Below are 23,805 nucleotides of genomic sequence, written 5' to 3'. Positions count from 1 at the left end.
AATTCAGTCTTCTGAAGAGATGGAAGATTTGGGACTGGCTGCTGTTTTTCATTAGTTGGGTTTCTGGATTTTCAGAAACTTAATTTACTTAATTACCGGCCTGTCCAAGCACCCAAGCATCCTGTGCATATTTCTGGTTGACGGAGACCTTTGCCGATTGTAAGCGTGGCACGCAAAGACTTCTGTATTGCTGTTTCTCCTCGCTCACAAGGAACACAGCACAGGACTTCATAGCTCTCTGCTCTGTAATGAGTGCCAGGCTTTCAAAATGTAGAATTTTTTTTTAGCTGCATACGAGAGTAGCAAACGATCTGTTTCTCTAATTTCTTGGAATATTTATTGGAACATTGCACTAAAATATTGCTGCCTAAAATTCTCACAAATCATGTTTGAATTTTGAGCCCTATTGTCTGCAAGAGATGTGCACGTAGCGCCACAAATGCATTAGGCCATGTAAATCCTTCTGTGAAGCTGAGTTTGCTGGGACGGGGAGGGAGGTTTGTGCTATTATTTTGCATCGCTCGTAAAGGAACCACACCAAAGCCAGCACGAAAAAATGAGAATTGTTTCTGGAAGTTGAGAAGTAACTCCAAGGAGCATTTGCAATTTCTGTAGGAAAAACCCCCAGACTTATTTTCATCCTTTCACTGTAACTGTGATAGGCAGCCCTAGCTACACCTGCCCCGAGGGGATGTCTCAGTCTGTGACTGTCCTCACAGGGCATCTGGGTTTAGTATGAAACTTCAGCGGAAAATGAGTTACAGCTCCAGCTGCGCTTGGCTTCAGCAGCTTCTTAAACTAGAAAAGCGATGAAAACCTATTAAATATTCCCAAAATAACCTTTACGTGACAACGCTATTAATGCCTCTAAGGCAGTGACAGTCCTATATTCTTCCCTCAGGAGTGAGGCCGCAGCGGGGCATTTTTAACCTGCCCTACAAAGTGATCGACAAGGCGCTTCACCCGAAAAGACGTTTTTTCTTCTAGTTTGCAAGAAACAATGAGCCCTACTTCAAAAATGATGGGATAGGTATCTAATTCAACTCCGAGCAATTGACTCCAACCTGCATTTGACCTTGCATTCTTTGTTTGAAGAACTAGAAGATCGAAAAGGCGACAGCATCCCCCGGGAGCGGCATCCGCGCCCGCGCCGCCCTCCTCTGCCCCGGCCCGGCCCGGCCCGGCGGCTGCGCACGGCGCCCTGCCCGCCTCCGAGATGGCGGCGCCGCCGGGACAGGCCCCGCCCCGCGGCCCCGCCGTACGCCGAGAACGGGCGGAGGCGGCGGGAGCGCCGCAACATGGCGGTGTCTGGCAGCGGCGGGAGCCGGGCGGATAACGGCTACGGCAGCCAGCAGCCGTGGCGGAGGAAGGCCCCGGGCGCGCTGGCCACGGCCTACCTCGTTCTCTACAACGTGGTGATGACGGCGGGGTAAGGAGGCGGGCCGGGCCGCCGCTGGCGGGGGTCTGCTGGCCCGGGCGCGCCGCCGCCCGCGTCCCGGCTCCCGCGGCCCCCAGCGCCCCGCCCGCTGGGCCCGCCGCCGTGCGCCCGCGCCGGGGAAACTTTCCCTGCACCGGCTGCCCCCCGCCCGGCGCGGCCGCCGCTTGCGGCCCTTCTGCCGGCGGCGGTGGGTCGGGCTCCCCCCGGCGCGGCGGGGCTCGGCGGAGCCGGTCCCGCGGAGGCGGCGGCCCCCGGGCGCGGGGCTCGGCGCGGTGCCCGAGCGGCAGCGGTGGGAGCCGGCGGGCTGCGCTCGGGCGGGCCGCGGCGTGTGCGTGTGTGCGCGGGCGGGCCCGGCAGCGTGTCCCGGCGGCGGCCCGGGCTGGCAGCGGCGTGCTGGGCGCCGCCGGTGAGGCCACTCGTGCCGCGGTGCCCTCTCCCCTGCCCGGCCCCTCCGCCCGGTGCCGCAGCCCGAGCCGTGCCCCCCGCTGCCGGCCGTGCTCCGCGCCGTCGGTAACGCTAAACCCGCACAGCCAGAACCCCCCGTGGCCGCCCTGGGGCTGGAGAGGGGCTCCCCGTGAGGCTGCGCTGCCGGCTCCCCGGCTGCTCTCCCGCACGCTCCGGGGAAGGGCCGGTGCCCGGAGCGCGGCCCCAGCCCGGGCCGCCCCCGCCCGGCGCAGCGCGGTGCCACAGGTCGCGGTCCCGGGGACGTGCTGCGGTACAGCCGGCACCTGGGCCCGTCCCGGCGGGGGTTTGGAGCGCTGGTCTGGCCTCGCCGCTGCCTGTGGCCGGGGCTCCAGCGCCCCTCGGCAGGGAGGCGAGCCCCGGCGCAGGGAGCTTACCGCAGCGGTGGGTGCGGGGCAGCGCTGCCGTCCTGTGCAGCCCCGTGCCCTGCAGACCGTCCGCTGCTGCTGCGTGGGTTGGAGCGGGGGCTCCCGGGCCTGCCTGGTGCTCCGCTCCCGCTCTGCATAGCGGAACGGAGACTCGGCCCGGCTGGTGCGCGCTCGGTGTGTTCTGGTGCATCGCAATCAAAATAGCGACAACTGGGGACTCCCGAGGTGGGGCAAGGAGACTTGGGTTTTTTGAAGAGGCTATAGGTTCTCATTGAAATCCAGATAAAAATAAAACCATCTTTTGTAAGGATATTTGGCCAGGAGGAGAAAAACCTGTTTAAAATGGATACCGAACGAACCTGTTTTCCACTAGATAAATCGTGGCAGGTGAGGAGTCAGGCAGGCTGACTAGTCTCACTGTTTTGGGGAAAGATTGTTATAGAATTAATACAAAGACGATTTACTTTAATAAGGTAGTTGGACATGATGATTCTTGTCTTTGCTGGTGACAGCTGGTGCTCTTTCAGCTTCTAAGACAGTTATACTTCCATGGAACAAAGGTAGCTGGGAGCAGAGAGCTCAGAAGGTGCTTGTTACACCCATTACTCAATAGGCCTGTTACCTGATAAGCAGATTTATGGCTCTGTATGATATTTGCAGGGTATTTCACATGGAGGAGAATGATAATTACTTACCCGTTCAGTAAAAATGAATCTCTTGTTTCAGAAAAACTTGATTACACGAGCAATACAACACAGATGAGGCAGTCGGGAGGTCTTTGCTTTTGTTGTGATGGCCTTGCACGATGTTAACTTGTTAACTTCTCTGAGCTCGTGCTCTGTTGGGTTGCGACGCAATCGCCTATGTTTACAAAAACCATCAAAAACCTGAGGGAGAACTGCAGTGGAAATGCAAAGTTTCTATAAAGGTCCTGAACTTCTTATCACAGCAGGCAAATTCCTGAATATAAGAAATTTCTGTTTACTCAGGAGAAAAAACTACAACGAAGTGTTAGAAACGCAGAAACAAATAGGATAAATCTGTGTCCAGCTTCCCATTGTCGGGTAAATCTAGATCATGATGTTACCTGTTTTCCTGAGTTATACCAAACCACCTAGAAAATTCTCATCTTGGGTGGTTATGTGGCTTATGGTGCTTTAACATGAGCTGCTTTTTTTCTGACCATGTTTGCGATTTGATGATTTCTGCAATTTGAGGAGCTACTGTAGGAGTCCTGTGATCGGGGTTCATCTCTCTGCGTTGTCACTAACTGCCATTCTTTCGGGGTAGATCATTGAGGGCTCTGACTGATAGTTTGTCTTCAAACGGATGAGTGTTTTGTGCTTCCACTGAATGCTGCTGAAACTTCGCAGTAATTAATGTTGAGCTTAGTTAAAAAGACTCAGCTATTTTCTTTGTTTTAAGACTTCACAATACAGTCTTCAGGAGCTGCTTGGCAGGAGGTTGGTTCTTCGTATAGGAAGATTGATGCACAGCTGGTGGCAGTAACTAGTTACTGCCCCCCCTGTCAATCAGAGTGCTCAGACTTACTTTCTCAGATGGCACTACCTCGGAAAGAGAATTGTGAAAACACCAAAAATTTGAAAGTGCTCAGATGATGAAGTGATGCTTCACGGGATTAATTTTTTAAGTGGGTTTTTGTTTTGCTTTACAAAAAGGTGACTTTTAAGTTGAAGCACGCAACAGCTTTGTCATGCAATAAATAGGTAGTAAATGTTTTAATCATAGTTGCCTTAGCTGTTAGCTTTATATAAAATGGATCAAGTAATCATTGAAAAATCTCAGCTTATTTTATTTACTCTGCATTTATCTTGACTTAGCTAAAGAAAATATACTGATTCTAAGAATAATCTTATTTTTAATGTTATACTTGGTATGTGTATGTGTATGAATTTCTAGTAATACAGTAGCTTTTGCAAAAGCAGAGCAGTAGAAAAAATGCATACACCTGTGGATTCCTAAATGAAGCTGCATACCCTTACCATTTGGTTTATGTGTTTTGGGTATTTTCTTTCAGAAAAGGGACCAATGTGATGTAACCAGTCCTGCAGCTGGTTCTCAGCTGTACTTGCTCAGGGGTTTTTGGCCATGGTTCAAAGCATTAAGCTGTAGAAGCATTGTATCTTTCCTCTCTTGTGTTCAGTCAAACTGTTATTTTCCTATCACAGCATGAAGTATACCTGACCTGGCATAGGGAGCTCATTCTGGAGGCATAGATGCAGCATAGAAATTATTTCCTGAAAACCATGGTTGTCTGAAATCACTGAATAATGGGGGGATGGGGAGGGAGGGAGGGCATCCTGTTAAGAGTTAAGCGTAAATATTTGATAAGCTACTTTAAAATGCCATTATGTTTCTTACTTTTAGTCAAGCACTGTTACTGACTAGTACTTCTGGGTAGAAGCAGCTGATGATGGTATAAACCATGAATTTCAAAAGGATTTCACTCAACAAGATAATCTTAATGTAATAGCTTTTGGTTTCACAAGTGTTTGTGTTATCATCATTGAGCAAAGACTGTTCTGGGTTGTGAGTTTCATTGTCTGTGTCTTCAGTGAGGAGCTGTTGACAGTCAAGAGTACACTTCTCCCTTCTCAGGTGTGTTCATTGCATAGCTTTGCTGTATTCTTTTGTGTAAATGATGTGGAAACTCAGTAAACTGCGTAAGTGAACACCTTTTTATAATTTGTAAGAGAAATAAAGGGAATTAAACTGAGGACCTGAGCATGAAACTTGCTGGTCAAGTCCAAGCAACTAAAACCATGTGGATGCGGTATTCTTTTTCCTTAGTTTGGACTAATCAAAGAGTGTAATACGAGTCTAGCTTAAAGTTTACATGCATGGCAGTGTAAACGTAAGTCCAACTGGTGTATCAGGTAGGTGTTAGCATCTAGGTCAGAGAAAGCTGGAAGCCCTCACTTACAGCTTAGCTTCCACGTGACAGTGGTGCCTTTTGCTGCCCTTTTAAACTTCTCACAAAGTTTCTTTTCCAGTTATCTTCCTCGCTTTCACTTACTCCACTTTCTCTGGAGGGTAAAGAACTATGTAACAACTACAGAGGCAGGATAGATGTACTAAAAGCTTCAACACAAACTAGGCACAGCTTCTAATTTTTGAACAGATTAATACTTTGATGTCTGTTAAATGCTTTTTGAAGGACAGAGTACAGAAATGGACAGAGATAATGGAAAGTACAGTCTTTCTGGAGTCAGTATTCTGGCAGGGAGGGTGGAGATGAGCAAGGGGCTGGTTAAGGTGAGAACAGTTTGCAGGTGCAATCAAGAACTGTTTTCTTGTGCAACCTGAGAAATTGCTTAATTTAGTGAAGTTTCTCAGCAAACCCAGAAGATTAGGAAAAATGGAGAAACTTGACAGATGTGAGCAGGACAGTGTCAACCAGCTCTGATTTACTATTCTAAAAAAGCAGCAGTCAGTGTTGCAAGGTAGTCATTAATACTATAGCACTTGCTGGTTTGTTCTGCACTGAAGTCCAAATACATAATTAATCTGATTCTTCGTAAACAGCAATTACTTGGCCCATGTTTTTCTTTTGGTTTCACAAGACAGCTTTAACTGAAATGACTTGTCACTACTGAAAAAAGGGAGGACTTGTTTCTCATTTCCCATTTCTCTTCCCCGCTCCTACTGCTTTTCTTTGGTGCTTGTCTTCTGAGAAGTCCAGGCAGAAATTAAATAGCTTTTTTTCAGTTGTACTAACAAATGTTGTTGTAAACACAAAGTTGGGTGTCAGAGTTATTATTGAAAAATCTGAATAACTATTCCCACTTATTGTTGCCCAACCCCTTCTCCCCATGTTTGCCACAAGCAATTGGATACTAAAGTTAACTATAGATGCTAATTTCAAATTAAAAAGTGTTTGACTGGGATGTACCCACCTGAGTTCTGTGGCTTGTCCTAGACTTCACTGAAAAATTTCTGAGGTTGAGGGCAAACACTGGCTCTGGACAGCTCTTGGTAGTGAAAGATGTTACAGCGTCAGCCTGGACTGGAGGAAGAATTTTTATGGTTGCTTCCTGAATTACCGGAGGGGAAGATCAGCAGGGTTAACGGGTCACATTTTTTATAGTATAGTTGCAGGTATATAGGCCCAAATATATTTGTTGCTTAAAAAGGAATACTGGGACAGGAATGTGCATTGCTGTCTTCAGGATGTTAGCAGGCTCAGTTTTCTTGCAGTTACTTATCCATAACTGTTTCTCATAAAATATATGCTAGCAATTAAGCTGGATGGTCTCTCATAAAGTCTAAGGGTTTTCTTTGAACTGAAACATTAAAGTGTATGCCTTCTCAATCTTAATTGTTTATGTTATGGTAAGAGATCTTTGACTAGCAGTAAATGGTTGTCTGCTTAAACTAAACAAAATGTGATGCCAGTCTTATTTAAAGTATCATTAATACCTTCCATAACTAAATCAAACACAGCTCACTGGAAAATAAAGTTGGATGTTAAAGATATTGGTATGATGTTGGTGCCAAAAGATGTTTAAAAAATGCATAATCTTTAACTTCATGTAATATTTGGATCCTCTGCAAATTTTTTTCATTGTTGCAGCAGGTAGGCAAAAAGTTGGTAACTTTCAGGATAGTTACATGCCTGTTGCTTTCTCAGACATCAAAAGAGGGATTAAGGATTTGTTTGTATTTGTGCTCTGCTTAATGTCTCCTTACCTTAGACTTTTTTCTCTTTCAGATGGCTTGTTATTGCAGTTGGTCTAGTTCGAGCATACCTGGCTAAAGGTAGCTACCATAGCCTTTACTATTCAATAGAAAAGCCCCTGAAATTCTTCCAAACTGGAGCTTTGCTTGAGGTGGGTGTAGTCATCTTCCCTAGCATCACTAATATTTGCATGAGTGTTTTGTTTAGGAGAAGTAAGGCAGCCTTTGTTGGACAGTGCTTTCTAGGTACCTGTTTTCTCATTAGCGTTTATAGAGCAATTTGAAGGTAAATGTAAGAAATATGCCTCACACAAATGCTGAATTCTTCTTTTTAGCAAGTGGTGAGCGAGCTTGCTGTCTGCTATTTACCTTGGGCCACAGAGCTCGATATTAAGCTTAATCTTTGAAATACAAATATTGAATCTTAAGTTCTTGTGATAGAACTGAATGTGTTTCTGAATTGCTTCATTTGAAATGTTAGTGATTTAAATTTTTCTTTTTGTTCTAGATTCTGCACTGTGCATTTGGTAAGCTTGCAAATTTTCAGTTTTACTATTTTTGTAAAGACTGCAGTTTTAGCAATATATTAGCATGAAAAAATGTTATGGGGTATGAATTGCCAGATTTAATTCTTGCATAACTCACTAATTTTGCTTGAAGTATGTTCCATTTTTTTACTAAATAATTTGACAAGTTAAATCACAAAAAGGAAAACAGTGTAACAGGTTTTCAATTACTTGATGCTATTCTTATCTAGATCTTCCAATGCTACAAATCTTAGAGCACTTCATAAATGTTTTGTAGTAGATCATTACTATCTATCTCTACATTCTGTAATCTTTTGTACCAAGCTGTCTTTCCTCCGAAAAAATATATCTAGCTGGAAGTAACTTAAAATCCAATAAAAATAACATTTCAAGCATTTGAACTTTTCCTGTGTCCATAGAGCATAGATATACACTGTAAAATTAGGAAGGGGTAACCACTCTTTATCCCAGATTTGTCTGTGCTGTTTGGGAGAGTAAGAATTTTTTAAGACTTGACAATTCTTATTACCCTCTACTGTTAGGCTTTTTTGTTAGTGTGGTAGCCAGAACTCTTGTGTATACGTGGCCTGGGGTCAGTAGCATTGTGATGGTTCAGTCAACCTGAAGAGCGTCATGCCTGAGTGACAGGATTGTGTCTTGTCTGTTTTGTTAGCCATGAGTAGGGAACTCTTTGGCCTCAGCGTTTGGATATTTTGTTCATAGACTAGATGATGCGTTGCAATCTCCGCAAGATCAAAGCCAACCTGCTGTAAAAGGGAGCAGTGCCTGCCCAAATGCCTTTGCTTAACTCTGACTTTATTAAACGATCCAGTCTTCAGAAAGAGGCAATCTTACATTCATGTAGTTGGTCTTGTGATTTTAAATGCAAGTGTTTGAGCTCCTCTCTGAATGTTTGCTAGCCGCTGTTTAAAGAGTAAGATGGCATTACGGTTCCTAAAGCTGCAGCTATAAACTTGCAATTTTTCACGTATCGTACAAATAATCTAAATACTGGAGGGTGTATTAGATTGTAGGTTCATATTGAATTCCTGTGCAAAAGACCATTTTTTTTGAGTAACCAAATGTGGTAGCTGGAAAAGTTAGTCATATACCTAAATTTGTCAGCAGAGGGCAGTGTAATACTGTGTTTGATAAAGTTCTGACTTTCCTGAATAATTCACTTACTCTGAAAATGTTATTTTATAAAGGGTGGTTTGTAGACTGTGCACAGATCATCCCAAGAAATGAGTGATTATTTACTCCTCAAATTAATGTAAAGGCTTCTCAGATTAAACTACGTTTATCATATAGTTGCCTGTGCTGCCAAGGCAGTCCTTCCAACACTATTTTATTAAACCTCAGCTACTGTTTTTTATCAGAATAAACCACACTTACTTTTTACAAAATTGTTAAAAATTAATAATAAAATGAAGTTTTTGAGGTCTTACTTAACAGGTGGCAAGAAGGGCAAGTTAAATCTCAAAACACTGGGCAAAAAAACTTACAGATAAAATGCTGTTTCACCATCCTAAATCTACAATGCACTACTAGTTCCTTAAGCTGAACTTGTGTGCAGATGCCAATGTTTACTAGGGTTAAATCTAAGAAAGAGTGTAAAAAATTAACTGGATTATCTTTTCCTCACACTTTAGAGTATACATCCACACAAATCAGTGAATAGCAAGAGCAAGTCCTACATTTCACCTCCCAGGTTGGTACAGAACAGCAAACAAGATGACTGTACCAGCCTGTCTGTGTGCATAGCTAATAACCCTGGCTCAGCTGATTTGAGGTGTGGATCCATTTAGCCCGTGTTGTCCTCAGTCACACAATTTAATGTTAGCGAAGAGAGCCATTAGTGGAATGTTGCAACATTTTATACCATTATAATTATATCTTTTTGCTTTCCCTAACAAAGTTTTTTACAAAACCCTCATTATTTTATTATAACTGCCCATGGTGGGTTTTTTTTCCTTTCTTTCTGTTAATGGAAGCATTTGTCAGCTAAATAAAGTGAAGTTTTCTTGCACAGCTGGATACCCTGCTGCTGTCTGCTGTGGTCCTACTGACTGGTAAACATTTCTGTGCGAGGAGAAACAGGAGATTTGCAGATTCCTTTGCCCTTGATAACCTAATTGCTATAACTAGAGCAGAATTCTCTGTCAATAGAGGAGCTTATCTGTGACAGATGGCTGTGTGTATCAGCGTAACTTTTCTTTCCACATCTTTTCAGTAGAATCTGAAATGTTAGCATCTGTGAGGCAACTTCTTAAAAATATGAAGATTGATAGGGGAATGTCTCTGTCAGGCATGGTTGAGAACAGAACTTTGGCATGTGCAAAGATTTAAAAAACGAAGAATGAGTGCTCTGCATGAAGAGAGGAGGTAACATCTAACCCAGAGACCTAGAGGAGAGACTGAAGGACAGGCAAATGGAACATGAACGTGCGATTCCTTGATTTGTGTAGCAGACAGAACCCGAGAGTATGAATGGCATTGATAGCATGGAAGAGCTTCTGCCTGGAGGAGCTTGGTATGGAAAGAGATGATAGGAGCCACCAAAATGCAGAAGCAATAGTAGTACAGGGATTTTGTGAATGGAATGGAGAAAAGCAAGAAGGCTTTGGTGAGTACAGTCCCAGCCGACAGCATCCAGCCTTCCTCCCATAGTGATGCTTACCAGTAACCCTCTGGTAAGCCAAAGTTGGCACTGGTTGACTTCACTTTTAGCCTGCTCAGTTAGGAGGGATACAAGGGCTCTCTCTACCTGTAAGCTGTGCGTGCAGCCTGTTCTCAGTTGGGAACTCCCTGGGAGAGAGGAAGCATTTATTGGGAGTCGGAGGATTTCCTGCTGGAGGTGGGAGGCTTCATCTAGCACCCGGAAAAGGTCCAGGCATGGCTTGCTGCTTGGTTCTGAACCCGCACCCTCTGTCAAGCACTGCTCTGGCACATGCAGTCTTGTGTAAGTGGTGACAGACATTTTTTAAAAATACCGGATTTAAAATTGATTGTCAGATACCTTTTCAATGCAATGAGTAAGTAATTGGAGGCAAATAAAGTTTACATAAATTGTAGCTGGTGAGTCACATATTTTCATCTCCTGTTTTTGGCATAGATTGGCATTGTCTTGGCTATAATGAAAAACCCTGTTTGTCTAACTTGTGAGATAATCTTGGATGGTTCTTACACAGTCTTTTTAGCTTATTTATAGATTCCTTTGCAAGAACATTAGGTGATCTTCCTTAGGAAGGGATGATCTAAATTGTATAAAAGAAAAGATGTTATATCATAGGAGTGGGACTTCAGGGTTTTATAGCACCACCTTTTGTGTTGTCTGAGTCACACACAAAAATTCTGCCCTTAAGGTTTTACAACAGAAATCAGATCATGAACAGTATGTGATAAAACTGAAGAGAACTCTTTGTAGGATTTCTCCCCCTCCCCCCCCTTTACTCTGAAAAATAACTATGTGACTGAAAATAATTCTAATGAAACTTGCTTTTAGCTTTTCTTATTCTTTCTTCCTCTCCCACTTTCCAATTTGGTCTTTACATATTTATGAGGCTGTTGTGTTGCTTGCTGTGATTTGCATTAGTTTTAGAAGTACTTCTTACTCTATTTTAGGAGCTGCAACTGCTCTTGCATTTGTCTTCATCATGCTACTGGAAGGAAATAAAACTGTGCTGTGAAGTTTAGAAATTTTGTGTAATCTTGCAGTCTAAAACTATTACTGCTTTGTCAGACCTGGGTGTGTGGGAACCTTTTAGTGGCAATTTAATCAGCACCTCAGAAATTCCTTAGAAGAATCGGTGAAATCTGCTTCCTTGAGAAAATTTTAGAATTGTTTCTGTATCTACCAGTGCATCAGCTATTCCTTGGGTTTGGTTTTGGTTTTTTTTTTAAGATGTTGTATTCCCAGGAAGGAATTATAAACTGTATTTGTCAGAATATGGGCTAGATCAGTGTTTCTTCAAAGTAGTTACTTTGCTTGCTGTTTTTTGGGATATGCTGTGCAAAATATCTTTATTGTTTTTACTTTTAAAATCACAGTAATGAAGAGTATCTTGGATATTTTAATCAAACAGGATTTATTTGAAAAACTATATCCCAAAAGCTATTTGACTGAAGTTATTTCATCTTATTCAGCTGTTTTGTGTATTAACAAATGTGCTGTGATTGCAACAAGACCAAGTACTTTTATTTGCATTTTGATGCACAAAATCTTGTCAGGGGATTGCGTTGTATTAGGCTATGTAAACACACCACAGGGCCGACTTCATATTCTCAAATTAAAAACCTAAATGTTTTCCTTCCAAAAATTTGAAATAACTGGACTTTGGCTTAGCTGTGTTTTATTTCCCCATCTCCCACCCCAATAGTCAGGGATATTTACTAATTGCAAAATATCTTCCAGGCGTTGTTCCCTCTTCTGTTGTTCTGACTGCTTTCCAAGTGATGTCAAGGGTTTTCCTGACGTGGGCAGTAACACATAGTGTAAAAGAGGTAAGTTAAGATACAAAATAGATAGAAAAACTAATGATCCATGCTAAGAAAGTGTCGATCGCTGTCGTACTTTCCTTAAAATTACTTTTGTTTGTATCCCAACGTGTTAAGTTGTTTACGTGAATTTCTGTGGATCAAAAGAAATAAAAATAAGTCTGATGTCATTTTTTCTTTACAATCAAATAGATGGAGGTCTGATTCTCTCACTGTAAGACATCTAGCTCCTGAACAAATTTTGCAGTCCTTACTCAAAGAGGTTCCAGTGTGTAATATGGAACCTAGAATTTGGGACAGTGTTCCAGTATAGATCTCACTAGTGCCATAATTAATAGCAAAATCTCTTCACTGGCCCCCTCTTTCATACACAATTTGCTTTCTTCACTGTGGCATGTGGAAGCTCCCCCTCAACTGTTTGTGCACAGCAATGCCTGGATGTTTTCTATTATCACTCTCCAGGATAATCTTCCCCCTCTCCTTTATTTGTTTTTCTTACATTAAAGTAAGTGGGGTTTGGGGCCTGCATGTTTTTTCTCATTGCTCACCACACCAAAGATTACTGTATGTTATACAAATCTCTGCAAAATCTTTTGTAAGCAATCTTACTTGAAAATTATTCCTGACAGCTTTTTAAAAATCTAAATATGCTGTAATTGATATAGATTATGCTGACTGACTCTTTCATGTCATCTGAATACCTTGTAGTAGCCCAGATATGCTGCATCTGTGCTGTTACTTTAGTCATCAAATCTTACTGAGTTTCTTCTTATTAAAGAAGGAAATTAGTCTTGATACCAGTGTCAGCGTGGCTGCCTGAAATAAGTGATGGTCATCTAGTGTCATTATATGCATAAGGTCTTTTGTGACTTGAGGTGGAGAATATTTTAAGGAGCTTGTCTTATTACCAAGTCTTCAGGGAAGCTGCTTTCTCTTCCTTACTCCAGACCTGTTACAAGAGCGTCCACCTCCATGCAGAGTAACATCAGTCACTATAGTTCCTAGTAATTAACAGCTCTTTCTGATACTATGATGCTTGTTCATGTGGAGCCTTAGTTTTATGTTGTTTAAAGTGGAGGAATGTTCTTCTCTCAATAAACTCAAAGTCTTGTAAATATTTATCTTCTGATGGATTTCACTTTTGGTGCAAATAAATGTACTCCAGTCTCTGTTAATCTACCAGAGGTAAATACTAGATTTTGAACGGAAAAAAGCCATAATCCCAAGACATTGGATTTTAGATACATATATTAAATATTTTTAGAGAAATATGCCTGTAGTTTTGCTTATTACCTGTATAATGGTGGGATACTTCATAAAGAACATTGACAATCTGCTTTTATGAATTGCCTCCTGGTTTTGAAGTAACCCAAATGTTAAGGTTTGAATTGCACAGATTAGAATTACATCAAAGGGAAGTCTGTAAAATGATTGTAGGTTAGGTTTTTTGAAACTTATGCCCACGTTCTCACCAGAGAAAAAGCAAAATGGGAGAAAATGCAAGCAACAAGTTCAGCCTAACATCAGTTTTTACCAAGGATTTTTTTAACCAGGATTCTTTCAATGCTATTGCACATAGATATTTTTTTTCTGCACATTTGTGTGGTCTTTTGGTTAAAGTCTTGCGAGAGACTGTATTATGTGTTACTTTTTGAAAGTGGGCATAAGAATGGTAAGGATGAGGAATCTTGTGATGATTTTTGTCACCTGTGACTTAGAGCAAATAAATCAAATGAAGAGGCTGTATTCTCACCCCTCCCCTTCCCCCAACTAGAAAGCATGCAGTCTCTACCTGGGGAGATGTATTGAAAGTGTCACAAGTGTTCTACTTTTTCTAAAGGGCTGTCTGCACAAGTGAGCTCCATGGGTGAAGTCCAGGATTAAATTCTCACACAGCTTTATGGAACTTGTAAGCTATGCAGTTGCATGATGAGGTTCTTGTAAAATAAAACGCAGTTTTTCTCTTTAACTTTTTGAGTGAGACTTGTTCAGTATCTTGCTTTTCCAGACTGTTTTCATATATAATATAGTTAAAAGAAGAAACATCTGTATTGCATCCCTCCTTTCTGTCAGAATACACTTCTAGATATGTGATGTGATTTGAAGCATGCTTCTTGCCACTAACATGTTTGTGCTTTTTGTTGAATTTAGTGCTGATGTGTTGTTTAATTCAATATGAAAGTATCTATAATAAATGTCAAAGCATGGCAAATGTTAAAGCACTGCACACCTCTTTGGGTAGCAATGAGATTCCCCTTACCTCCACCATATGAGTAACTTCGCTTAGTGGAGGAGGGCCTGGCATGTAACACAGTGCTTATAATTGTTTTGTCATTACATTGGAAAGGAATTGGTTTGGGGAATTTTACTGTTTTTCCTACAAAGGAGGGAAGATAGGGGACTGGCGTGAAGGGCTAGAGCAAGGTAGGCGTAGGGGAAAAGAAGGTGCCCTTCAGTTCAAAGTTGTCTTTTTGAATTTATGCGAAAAATTAGATCATCTGGTGACATCATGGGCAGGCCTTTGTAGCGTTCTGTTCTGATAAATAATACCACACCCAGTTCTGATGGATAATTAGAAAAGGGTGTCAGCAGTGATTTAAGGCTTATCCAGTCGGGTTCACTTACAGAGAAGTTGCAGGTAAGCATAGTGTAGATATTTAGGAACCTTTCCAGAACACACAGTCAAAAGGGGTGGTGTGAAGATGACACGTACAGCATATTGAGTTGGTAATTGAGGTTCTAGTATCTGCCATTGTGAACTGACATCTTCAATCAGTATTAAAGCATACTTAAAGAAGGAAGATCATCTTAATTTATGGTATTTAGGACTAAGTTGTAGTAAAAGAAGTCGATGCTTTTCACAACTCTACATGGGTGAGTGCAGTTGAAAAGCCCGATTCATCACTGCTTTGCATCTATGTAAAATTTTAGTAGTACTATATAACACAAATGTCTCTCCGGCCATTTGTGCCTACTTTGAAGCTTCCTTTTTTAAAAAAATAAATTTATTTTTAATGAATGTACCAGAGGACCAGTGCTCTTGAGGGAGACATGCTGTTTCATCATTACAGTGCTGCTGGTTTTAGTCTTCTGCACTGGATTGCTTCATTATGTGTTTAGCTGAAATTTCCTGCAAATAATTTGTCAAACTGTTACTCTTAACGTGGAGAAATCTATAGAACTTCCTTTTTCATGAACAAGGAGAACAGAAAAAAAGCTCTTGGGCTTTATTTTGTCAATTCCCAGTTCTCATCTTTGCATCTTAAAAGGCTATGGGCTCTCTTATGTTTTTAACAAACATCATCTGATATTCACAGTATTGAAGATAAACTAAAATATATTCAGGACCTTCCTTGATGATAAATTGATTTGAAACACATGCCAAAAAATTATGCCTCTGATGTGATTGACCCTTATTAAGGCAGTTGGACAAATAAGTTGTAAATAAAGTGGAAAATGTGCTTTGACTTTGTCTAACACTTCTTTCAAAAAATGGCATGTAAAAGTAGAGGAAGAGAAACTGAATTCTGAGCACTGCATTTGGCTTAGTGGTTTATTAAGGGTCTACTGTTTACTGGCTCTACTGTCCCTCTTATCCTCAACTTGGAAGAGGAACAATACAAATGCAGCATTAGCAGTGCCTAAATGAGTAAGACTCTTGAGAAACTGTTTTGTAGATCAGTTCCCAGGGGTTGATAATGTGCATCTCAGACATATTTATCTGAAGTATTAAAAAATTGTCAGTCCTCGAAGAGATGTTGCAATAGTGACAGACAACTGACAGATCTGTTGGTGTGTAAGAAACATACTTCTTAATTATGAGTTGTGGAATGTAGTAAAAATATGATGATAAAATGCACAGTGGTCTTCTGCTCCTTACTGCAGAATATGGAACTATGTGAAAACTGTACAGGTCACTTTTGTATGAAAATTACCACCAATTTCCAGCATTCTTCCTTCCTGAAATAGGGACACAAGCTATTAAAAGGACAATTAGTGATTCTTTAAGTGACCGTAACAGGGTTGTATGTGTTTTATAATGGTGTGAACTGTTTGAATAACTTGTAAACACAGTTCTTTAAAGTAGATAGGAAAGGCTAGACCTGGGAGAGCAGTGTTCCGGAAGTCCTGTCATAGAACTGGATTGTGACGGTCAGATTTTTTACTTCTGCGTGTATTGTTCACTATTAGCTTCGCAGGTTGTTTTTGCGCATGTCCTTGGGTGCTACATCAAGCTACAAATCTGTTGATTTTACTGACTTCCATAGTTAGGGAAGGAAGTGGGATTTTGAAGTAGAGGTTCGAGTCTGTGTTGCACAAGTTTAGATGAACTTGCTAAGCTGCTACTCCTGATTTGACCAGAAGGTGCAGCTCTGGAGTGCTTGTGAAGCATGTTGCTCCTCGGAAACAGTATCATCTAGGAAGTGCTGTTAACTTTTCCAGGTTGAGAACTAAGCTTTGCTTACAAAGCAGACCCCAAAGAGCATTAGGATCCTGTAGAATATGTGAAAATAGATTTGGTCTCTTCTCTGAAAATGTCCAAATAAGTTTTGGATTTTATTATTTTATGATGATGTAAGGGAGATCAATTCATAAGCAAGTTATCATTGTGTCATGTGGAAAAAGAACAAGGTGCATTTGCTGAAAAATGCAGTGAAAGTGATGTGAAATGCTATACGCAGCAGAATATAGATTAGCAGCAGCTCTGCATTCCAGGATATCCCAAGATGGCTGTATGAATCTTCCTTGGTTTTGTAATCTGCAACAAAATGCTTTCTATGAGTAATCCTCATGAGTGTTCCTACACACAAATATATGATCAGTCCCTTCCTATGAAAAAGGTTTCTGATTGTCCATATATTTTCTTGTTCATTTTTTCGTTTGTACATGGACTTTGCCCAAGATGAATAGAGCGTACCACCCACACCTACTGACTTCCTTTTCCCTTTTTTCAAGAGTTGGAGGAAAAGAGAAAATGCGGGCCCCTGTGGTTGAGCTCTTTTTGTTCCCACGGTCCACTGAATTTGGGCTCAAGGTACTTGTACAGCTGAGAATTTTGTTGAAGGGGAGGGAAGGAGGGGGAGGGCTGCATAAAAAACATGTTTGCGCTCTCAAGAGTTTGTAGTGTGAATATGTGACCCCTCATACTACTTCATCACTGTTACTCCATCTGAAACTTAAACCTCATAATTATGCTCCTAAAATAGTAAGTCTAATGATTTGTTTTAAAATATGTGCTTTTGAAAATTAAGCTTCAAAATATGAAGGGAGTAGAAGCTTGTCCGGTGGTGTGTGTGTGCGTGTCTGAAACAAAAGTTGGAAGAGGTGTAAAGCAGTGAAACACAATGCCTTGAGTGTAACATTGGAGGAGCTAGGCTGGGTAAAATAAGCAGAAAAAGGGGCAAGGAACAGTGAAGCAGGTAGCTGTCAAGCTTACCAGAGGTGAAACAATCTGAGCTTCTTTCTTCTCCTAGCCTGTGCCCTGGTGTTAGGTGGTGTGCTGCTGCTGCTCAAAATTAGGATCCAGTTTCTCATCTGTAGAGAGAAGATGGTGTTTCCACTTAGAAGTAGCACGGACTAGGATCAGAATATAGTTTAAACTAGATATCAGGTGTTAGACTAACATATTAGCATTCTTTCTGCTTGCTGCATTGGGAAGCAATCAGACTGAAACAACTGGCACTGTATAGGAATGGGAACTTAGGAGTTCTCACCATTTCAAGGATTTCTTGTACCAATTTACCTTGTGCAGAATGGGAGATCTTAAGTTACCTGATCGCCAAGCAAAGCTGTTCCTAAGCGACTAGAAAAATATCGAGCATGATAAGAAGGGGTTTTTTGCTGTTGTTACTAAAATGTTGCTTTTAAGCTCATTCTTGGAGTCTGTTCTCTAAAATGATAAGGTAAAGCAACCCATGGGAATTGATTTCTTTGAGGGTTTTTTGGGGTCTGATGAGTAATCAGTGATGCTTGGATTCATACTGAGGGGTTTTTTTCTTTTTTTACAGGTACAAACTGAAGATAGCGTACTGTTGTTTGTAGTGGCCTGGACAATCACTGAGATAATCCGTTATTCTTTTTATACATTTAGTTTGTTAAACCATCTCCCTTATCTCATCAAATGGGCCAGGTAGGTGACATAATAGAAATCATAGCCTTAAAGCACTGATTTGACAGGGTTATTTAACTTTTAAAATAGTTGCAGTACAAAAAATTAGACACTACCTTGAGGAAATTGCCCTGTTTGTGACTTCCTGGCTTCTTTCCAGCAGATTTCTGCATTGAAAAACATCTATTAAATTGTAAACTGAAGGAGCGGTTTGTCAGAAATCAATTCCATTTACAGAGTGATTGTGTTTGTCAGAAACTTGACATTTAACAGTAAGGGGTAACAGTAAGTAAACTGACATTTAACAGTTAACCCTTGAATCCAAGGGTTGTATGTGAAACAATCTGTGAGGTCATTGATTAATATCAACTGTCGCCCCATTTTAAGTAATATAATGACCTGCATCAAAGAGTTACAAAAATCAAAGTAACAAAGTGGGGTGGGAGGGTGGGGGAGCATAGTTTTAAAGGTTTTAGATTCTCAAAGGTAATCTTTAAATAATTCAAAGTGATTGCTGATTTGAGTAATTATCTTGCAGTAATGTTCATACCTTGCCATGCTCTAATAAAATAAGAGCTAAGGGAAACAAATACTGAGTTGAGAACGTAAAACTTGAATATCCATAATAGCATTTAATATATAATTTGTCAGAGTTTGACGTAACTTTTAATCCTTTCCGTAAATGTTTTGTTCTAGGTACACTTTGTTTATAGTATTGTATCCAATGGGAGTCTCAGGCGAATTACTCACAATATATGCTGCATTACCCTTCGTCAGGCAGTCTGGCTTGTATTCCATTAGTTTACCTAACAAGTACAATTTCTCTTTTGACTACTATACATTCCTGATCCTGGTTATGATATCTTACATTCCAAGTAAGTATGAGTTTGTTAGGGTTTTTTAATATTAAAAAACGTAGCGGGAAAAGCTAGTAATTGTGGGATTAACTTTTACATAACTGATTTTGCAAAATTATTTTTGAAAACTATCTAAAGAAAAATGTCAGAGTTAAAACTGCAGGGAGTGCTTTTTACCAACACCTGCAAAACAGTAATACATTTTTTTTCTTACACTTGGAATATAAAATAACTGTGGTGCTTCTTGGCAAATGTTGACATCTTCATTGTTGGGTTTTTTCCCCCCACTTACAGACTTCTAGGAGAACAAAGTTCCAGACAGCTTCTTAGAACTCAGTTCTTTATCAGGAATAAGAGTATTGCTTTGACGTTAGTGTGTAGGGAACCTTTTCTGTTGAATTAACTTGAATTGACATAGTCTCTGTTTAATGTTCTATAGATGGAATGAAGATTTGGCTTTGCTGCTTTGAAATGGGCAATAGGAACACAGAAGCTTGTAGCAAATTTAAATGTGCAAATGATGTCTACGATACAGAATAACCTAGTGATGATGTTGCTGCTGTTAGCTATCTCTGCAGCAGTCTTTATGTCAACTTTGTGCAGAATGATAAACCATTCAGAGACTTAAATTTCAGTACTGTGCCTGCTTAATAACAAGCACTTACCCTTTCAGTGAACCATCTTGTAATTCTGACATCAAGGTTTGTAAGTCCTTCCAGCTGTTCTTAAAAAAAACAACCAACCAAACCCCAGTTTTCATGCATTTGTTACTCCTTGTCACCCTCCTCCAAACATCTTGATGTTACTAACTCCAAGCAGCCAGAATATAATATCTTTTGGTTTAGTCAAAATAACCATGAGTATTAATTACTTGTATGGTAGCTAGATCCTATTTGGGAGGGAACCCCCACTGAACCCAAGTACCAATGCTAGCCCGCTTTTTCCATCAAAATTGCTGTCTCTTAAGTAAGGTAATTTCTGTGATGCATGACATGTAACTTAAGTGCAGTCAGTCTTTTTAAAGTTTTTATTATTAATTAATTATTACTGTGAATTGGTATTTTAACCCAGAACCAACTGCTGGGACTCAAGCGGATTTAGGTGCCCTTTCACATAAAGGTATTCCTGAGATACAAGGAAAGCAATATTCATTGCAGTCATTGATTACACCATAGTTGGGTTATTCATTCATAAAAGCTGCTTATACTGGAGTTACACCTTCTGAACCCACTGAAGATCTTGGAAATTTTGGGAATGTTAATAGCACAGCAAAAGCAAGCTTTGAAAACTGTTGTTAAATACTGAGGTTTTTATGTTCTTGATAGATGCATCTTACCATTTACCTCACTTTTAAATCACTGATTTAGTACTTGTCTGTCAAAACTGATATCTGGCTAGAAAAGAGGTCATTAAATTCTTTGCGTATAATGGATCTCCATTACTTAGACTTCTAATGGAGAAACAAACTTGGCTCTGTATTCTGTTATGTGTCTCTGGACAGCTGTATCCACTCCCTAACACTGCTGGAGTGAACCAGGATAGGGAGGAAATGATCAGGAAATTAAATACAGGGTAAAGAAAGCCCAAAGAAAAAATGTTAACCTTTTAAAAAAAATTAAAAATTAGTACAAAAATTAAATACTGTGGCCTGTGTTTATGATTAACACTTTGCATGTGTAACATAATTTAGGCTGATGCTGACCTTATTTAGTTTTCTTCTGGTTCACAAAGGGTCAGCGTCTCATGGCCATTTTAGCTTTTGCTGTTCATGTATGTACGTTTTCCATCCCCAGCTTTATTCTGCAGACATACTGCGTAATGTAGCCTTTAGAAATACGATGAGAAAAAGCTTTGCATGGAGGATACAGAGAGAAGAAATGAAAGAGGCAGTGGTTTGTGTAAAGTTCCGTAGATCCTCAAAAAATGACACCAGAATTACACAAAATGAAACAAATCTGGAAATTTAATTCTTTCAGAAGGACTTCTTCCTCCCTGCAATGTATTATGTTTCTGGGGTGGGTGTGCAGTTCAGGAAGCTTGTCATCCTGCTTGTACATGCAGTTAAATAAGGCATTTTGCATTTAATTAAAAATGTGATTGTTTTAGCAAAAAATAAATAGTACTGAAGCCTAAGGACCATATCACTGATTCTCTTTAAGGAATAAAAGGCAATAGATGTCTTGAACAGAAAGCAGATAAGCATGTTTTCTTTTAATAGAGAATTGGTGACCTTGAGCATGTGACGCTGCATCTTACATTGACATGGAAGCCTCACTTCATTTACTTAAGTCTGTTTTCTCTTCAGTCTTTCCTCAGCTGTATTTTCATATGCTACATCAGAGGCGAAAGGTACTCTCCCACACTGAAGAACACAAGAAGTCTGAGTAATTCCAACTGTTTTTCAGAACTTTTCAAACATCAAAATGCTGCAGGTTTTTCAATACCCAGCACATTTATAAAGAATATATCAATATGAAATAAGTCAGAGGTAAAAGACCAATAATTTAGCAAGAATAACCAATAAATCTGATTTCACTGAAATTCCACAATGTAAAACACTGAAATAATGTTCAGCTTGCAGTGCTTCAGAAAACAAACTTCATATGGCTTGGCAGTTAGCCTTTTCCTTAAATGATGTGCTAAATGGTTTTCACTTATTACTAAATGCCTGAAGGTTGCAGTATGAGTGATGAAGTTGTACTCACTAAATGCTTGAATTGGATTATATTACTGATACCTCTTTTTAAGTGCTTGACTGCATGCCAGAAACTGTATGTATTGCTGTGAAAGCAAACAATATGCTCTGGAATACGTTAGGATTTTGTCAGAGACTCCAGTGGAGAATATAATCTGGGCAAAGTGTTTGAGTTTAGAAAGGCAGGTTGTGTATTTAAAAGGTGATGGGAACAAGAACAGGAAACCAATTATGGGAAATGAGGGGAATGTGGTTCTTCAGGAATTTAAACAGTAGGGTATCTGACCAGAGTGTGTTCTCTGAAGGTCTTGTTTAAGCTAATTACTCAAATGCTAATGTTAATTCAGAGGCTGTAATGCTTATCTGAAAGATTAAAACTCCTCTTAAGTACTGCATCCCTGGATACTTCTTGAAATATTTTTTACAAAAGTAATACTAACTGTAATATTTCTAGTGATAATCGGTAATGAATCTAAACAATATAAGGAGGCAGATCACCCAGAAACAGGTGCAGCTCTCCATTTTTTTACTTTATCATCTCTAATCACTGTCCGCTATCTCAGCGGTACTCACATTTCAGTGTTGAGTATTTGGTCTACTGTGGAATCACACGAGGGCCTTGCTCCTCAACCTAACTTTTCTCAAGTACTATTGTGTATCACTTTGGCACATCCAAGCAGGCAGTTCCAGGCACTCAGCTTCTGAAATGTTGCAAATGCATAAGCTCTTTCTTTGAAAGCAGATTATCTCATGTGTTACATGCTGCTTTTGCAGATTGGACAAGCCTTCCTTCCTCTGCTTTTTTGAAAGAGCAGAAGACCATAGGAAATTAAATTTTCCGAGGTGCTTTCTCTGGGTTCTCAGGCTAAGCCTTCCTGTGGGAAGGTAAAACAAAAAATGAGAAAACCTTGTGGGAAGGCAGAAAGCACTAACACTGTGTGAGCAGTGCCCTGATTTATGAACCAGTTGTTGATTAGGGGCAGTGGGTGGGGAATGGAAGGGACAAAGGGAGCAGGGAAATGAACAGATCCAAGCAAAGGCGAAATGAAATGTAGGTTATGGCCTCTGCTCTGTTAGGAACTGATGGTTGAATAGTCCTATCTTCACCCAGTCAGAGCCACTAGACAACAACACACGGGCTGCTCCGGCTTCCCTCTTGTGACATCATGATTTAGTGCATAAATGAGGTGTGACCACTACCTTGGTACCTGCAATACTACGTTTGTAGTATCCCACTGTCTTCCTCCTGGATGTGGCCCATATTTGTGTCCCAGTTACCTGTGTTTGATGCATCGCAGCTCTTCCGAAGTGTAGCCAGTAAGTACTAAGGGCACGGGCTGTATGTTCTAGCACTTGGGGAGAGCTGGATTTACAATTATTTTGGTTTATTTGTCAGAGCTATATTTAAAAAACCAAACCAAACCAACAAAAAAACCCAAAACAAAACAACAAAACCTGCATTTTTCAGTAGTTTCATTTGGCTCCATCAAAAAGTCTGACTGAATTTTCCTGGCACTTAGTAACATGTATAATACCTCTCCTGTTCAACACAAACGGGACTACTGTAATCAGGGAGAGGGTAAGAGACCATTATCTTTACTTCTATTTTAAACCTTTTGGAGACAGTTTTTGGCTATAATAAAAAACACTATGGCCATACACAACCTCAGAGTGGTTTTGCATCCAAAGATGAAACAATTCCAGTTCATTTCTCCATTAGGTTATGTGGTGCTTTGTTGTGGCAATCTGAGGAAATGTTGCATTATACTGAACTCACTGTTCAAAAGTGTAAACTTTCACTTTTGAACAAAACATCTCCTTTTGGTTACACTTGCTATCAAAGGAGTTACTGTCAGTATTTCAAAGGATGTCATCTAAAAGGTCTGATTTCCTAATGTACTCTGGTTATTGGGTATTGCCAATGCTCACCACCTGAACTTTTCTTGATTTCATTTCTGTGCCCAAATAAAAGACTTTGTTTCAAATTTGTTGGTCCAATTTGGAGAAAAAAATGACTGTGTAATATTCTTATATGAAACAAACTCATAGCTCTGTTGATGAGGAAGATGTAGTAGATCTGTATTAGATAGCATTGGCACTGTGGAAAACCAGAGCTGCCAGTAGGGAGAAAGCTTGTACAACCAATGTCCTTCC

General features: G+C 40.5%; 1 protein-coding gene across 3 annotated transcripts; it reads left to right on the top strand.

Moving 5' to 3' along the window:
* Positions 1-1,231: 1,231 nt before the first annotated feature.
* HACD2 (3-hydroxyacyl-CoA dehydratase 2) lies at positions 1,232-23,072 on the top strand. 3 transcript variants are annotated; one of them, XM_055811811.1, is made up of 7 exons: positions 1,232-1,429; positions 7,001-7,118; positions 7,475-7,493; positions 11,908-11,996; positions 17,999-18,120; positions 18,796-18,974; positions 19,396-19,694. In XM_055811811.1, the coding sequence occupies exons 1-7, from the start codon at positions 1,299-1,301 to the stop codon at positions 19,494-19,496; spliced, it is 759 nt and encodes a 252-aa protein (XP_055667786.1). In that variant the 5' UTR covers positions 1,232-1,298; the 3' UTR covers positions 19,497-19,694. The 3 variants fall into 3 exon arrangements, with proteins under 3 accessions (XP_055667786.1, XP_055667788.1, XP_055667787.1); XM_055811813.1 differs by lacking the exon at positions 19,396-19,694 and adding an exon at positions 21,175-21,313 and having other exon boundaries at positions 1,235-1,429; XM_055811812.1 differs by lacking the exon at positions 19,396-19,694 and adding an exon at positions 21,262-23,072 and having other exon boundaries at positions 1,238-1,429.
* Positions 23,073-23,805: the final 733 nt, after the last annotated feature.

Source organism: Falco peregrinus, chromosome 8, assembly GCF_023634155.1.
Source record: "Falco peregrinus isolate bFalPer1 chromosome 8, bFalPer1.pri, whole genome shotgun sequence".
Taxonomy (NCBI): domain Eukaryota; kingdom Metazoa; phylum Chordata; class Aves; order Falconiformes; family Falconidae; genus Falco; species Falco peregrinus.
The sequence above is the reverse complement of the archived record's forward strand: the minus strand, read 5'-3'. Positions and strand labels throughout refer to the sequence as shown.

Excerpts from the sequence above, each read along its gene's own strand:
- HACD2 (XM_055811811.1), top strand. The coding sequence starts at position 1,299 with ATGGCGGTGTCTGGCAGCGGCGGGAGCCGGGCGGATAACGGCTACGGC. Across the intron at positions 11,997-17,998 it reads TAACACATAGTGTAAAAGAG|GTACAAACTGAAGATAGCGT; the intron begins GTAAGTTAAGAT and ends CTTTTTTTACAG. Across the intron at positions 18,121-18,795 it reads TATCTCATCAAATGGGCCAG|GTACACTTTGTTTATAGTAT; the intron begins GTAGGTGACATA and ends GTTTTGTTCTAG.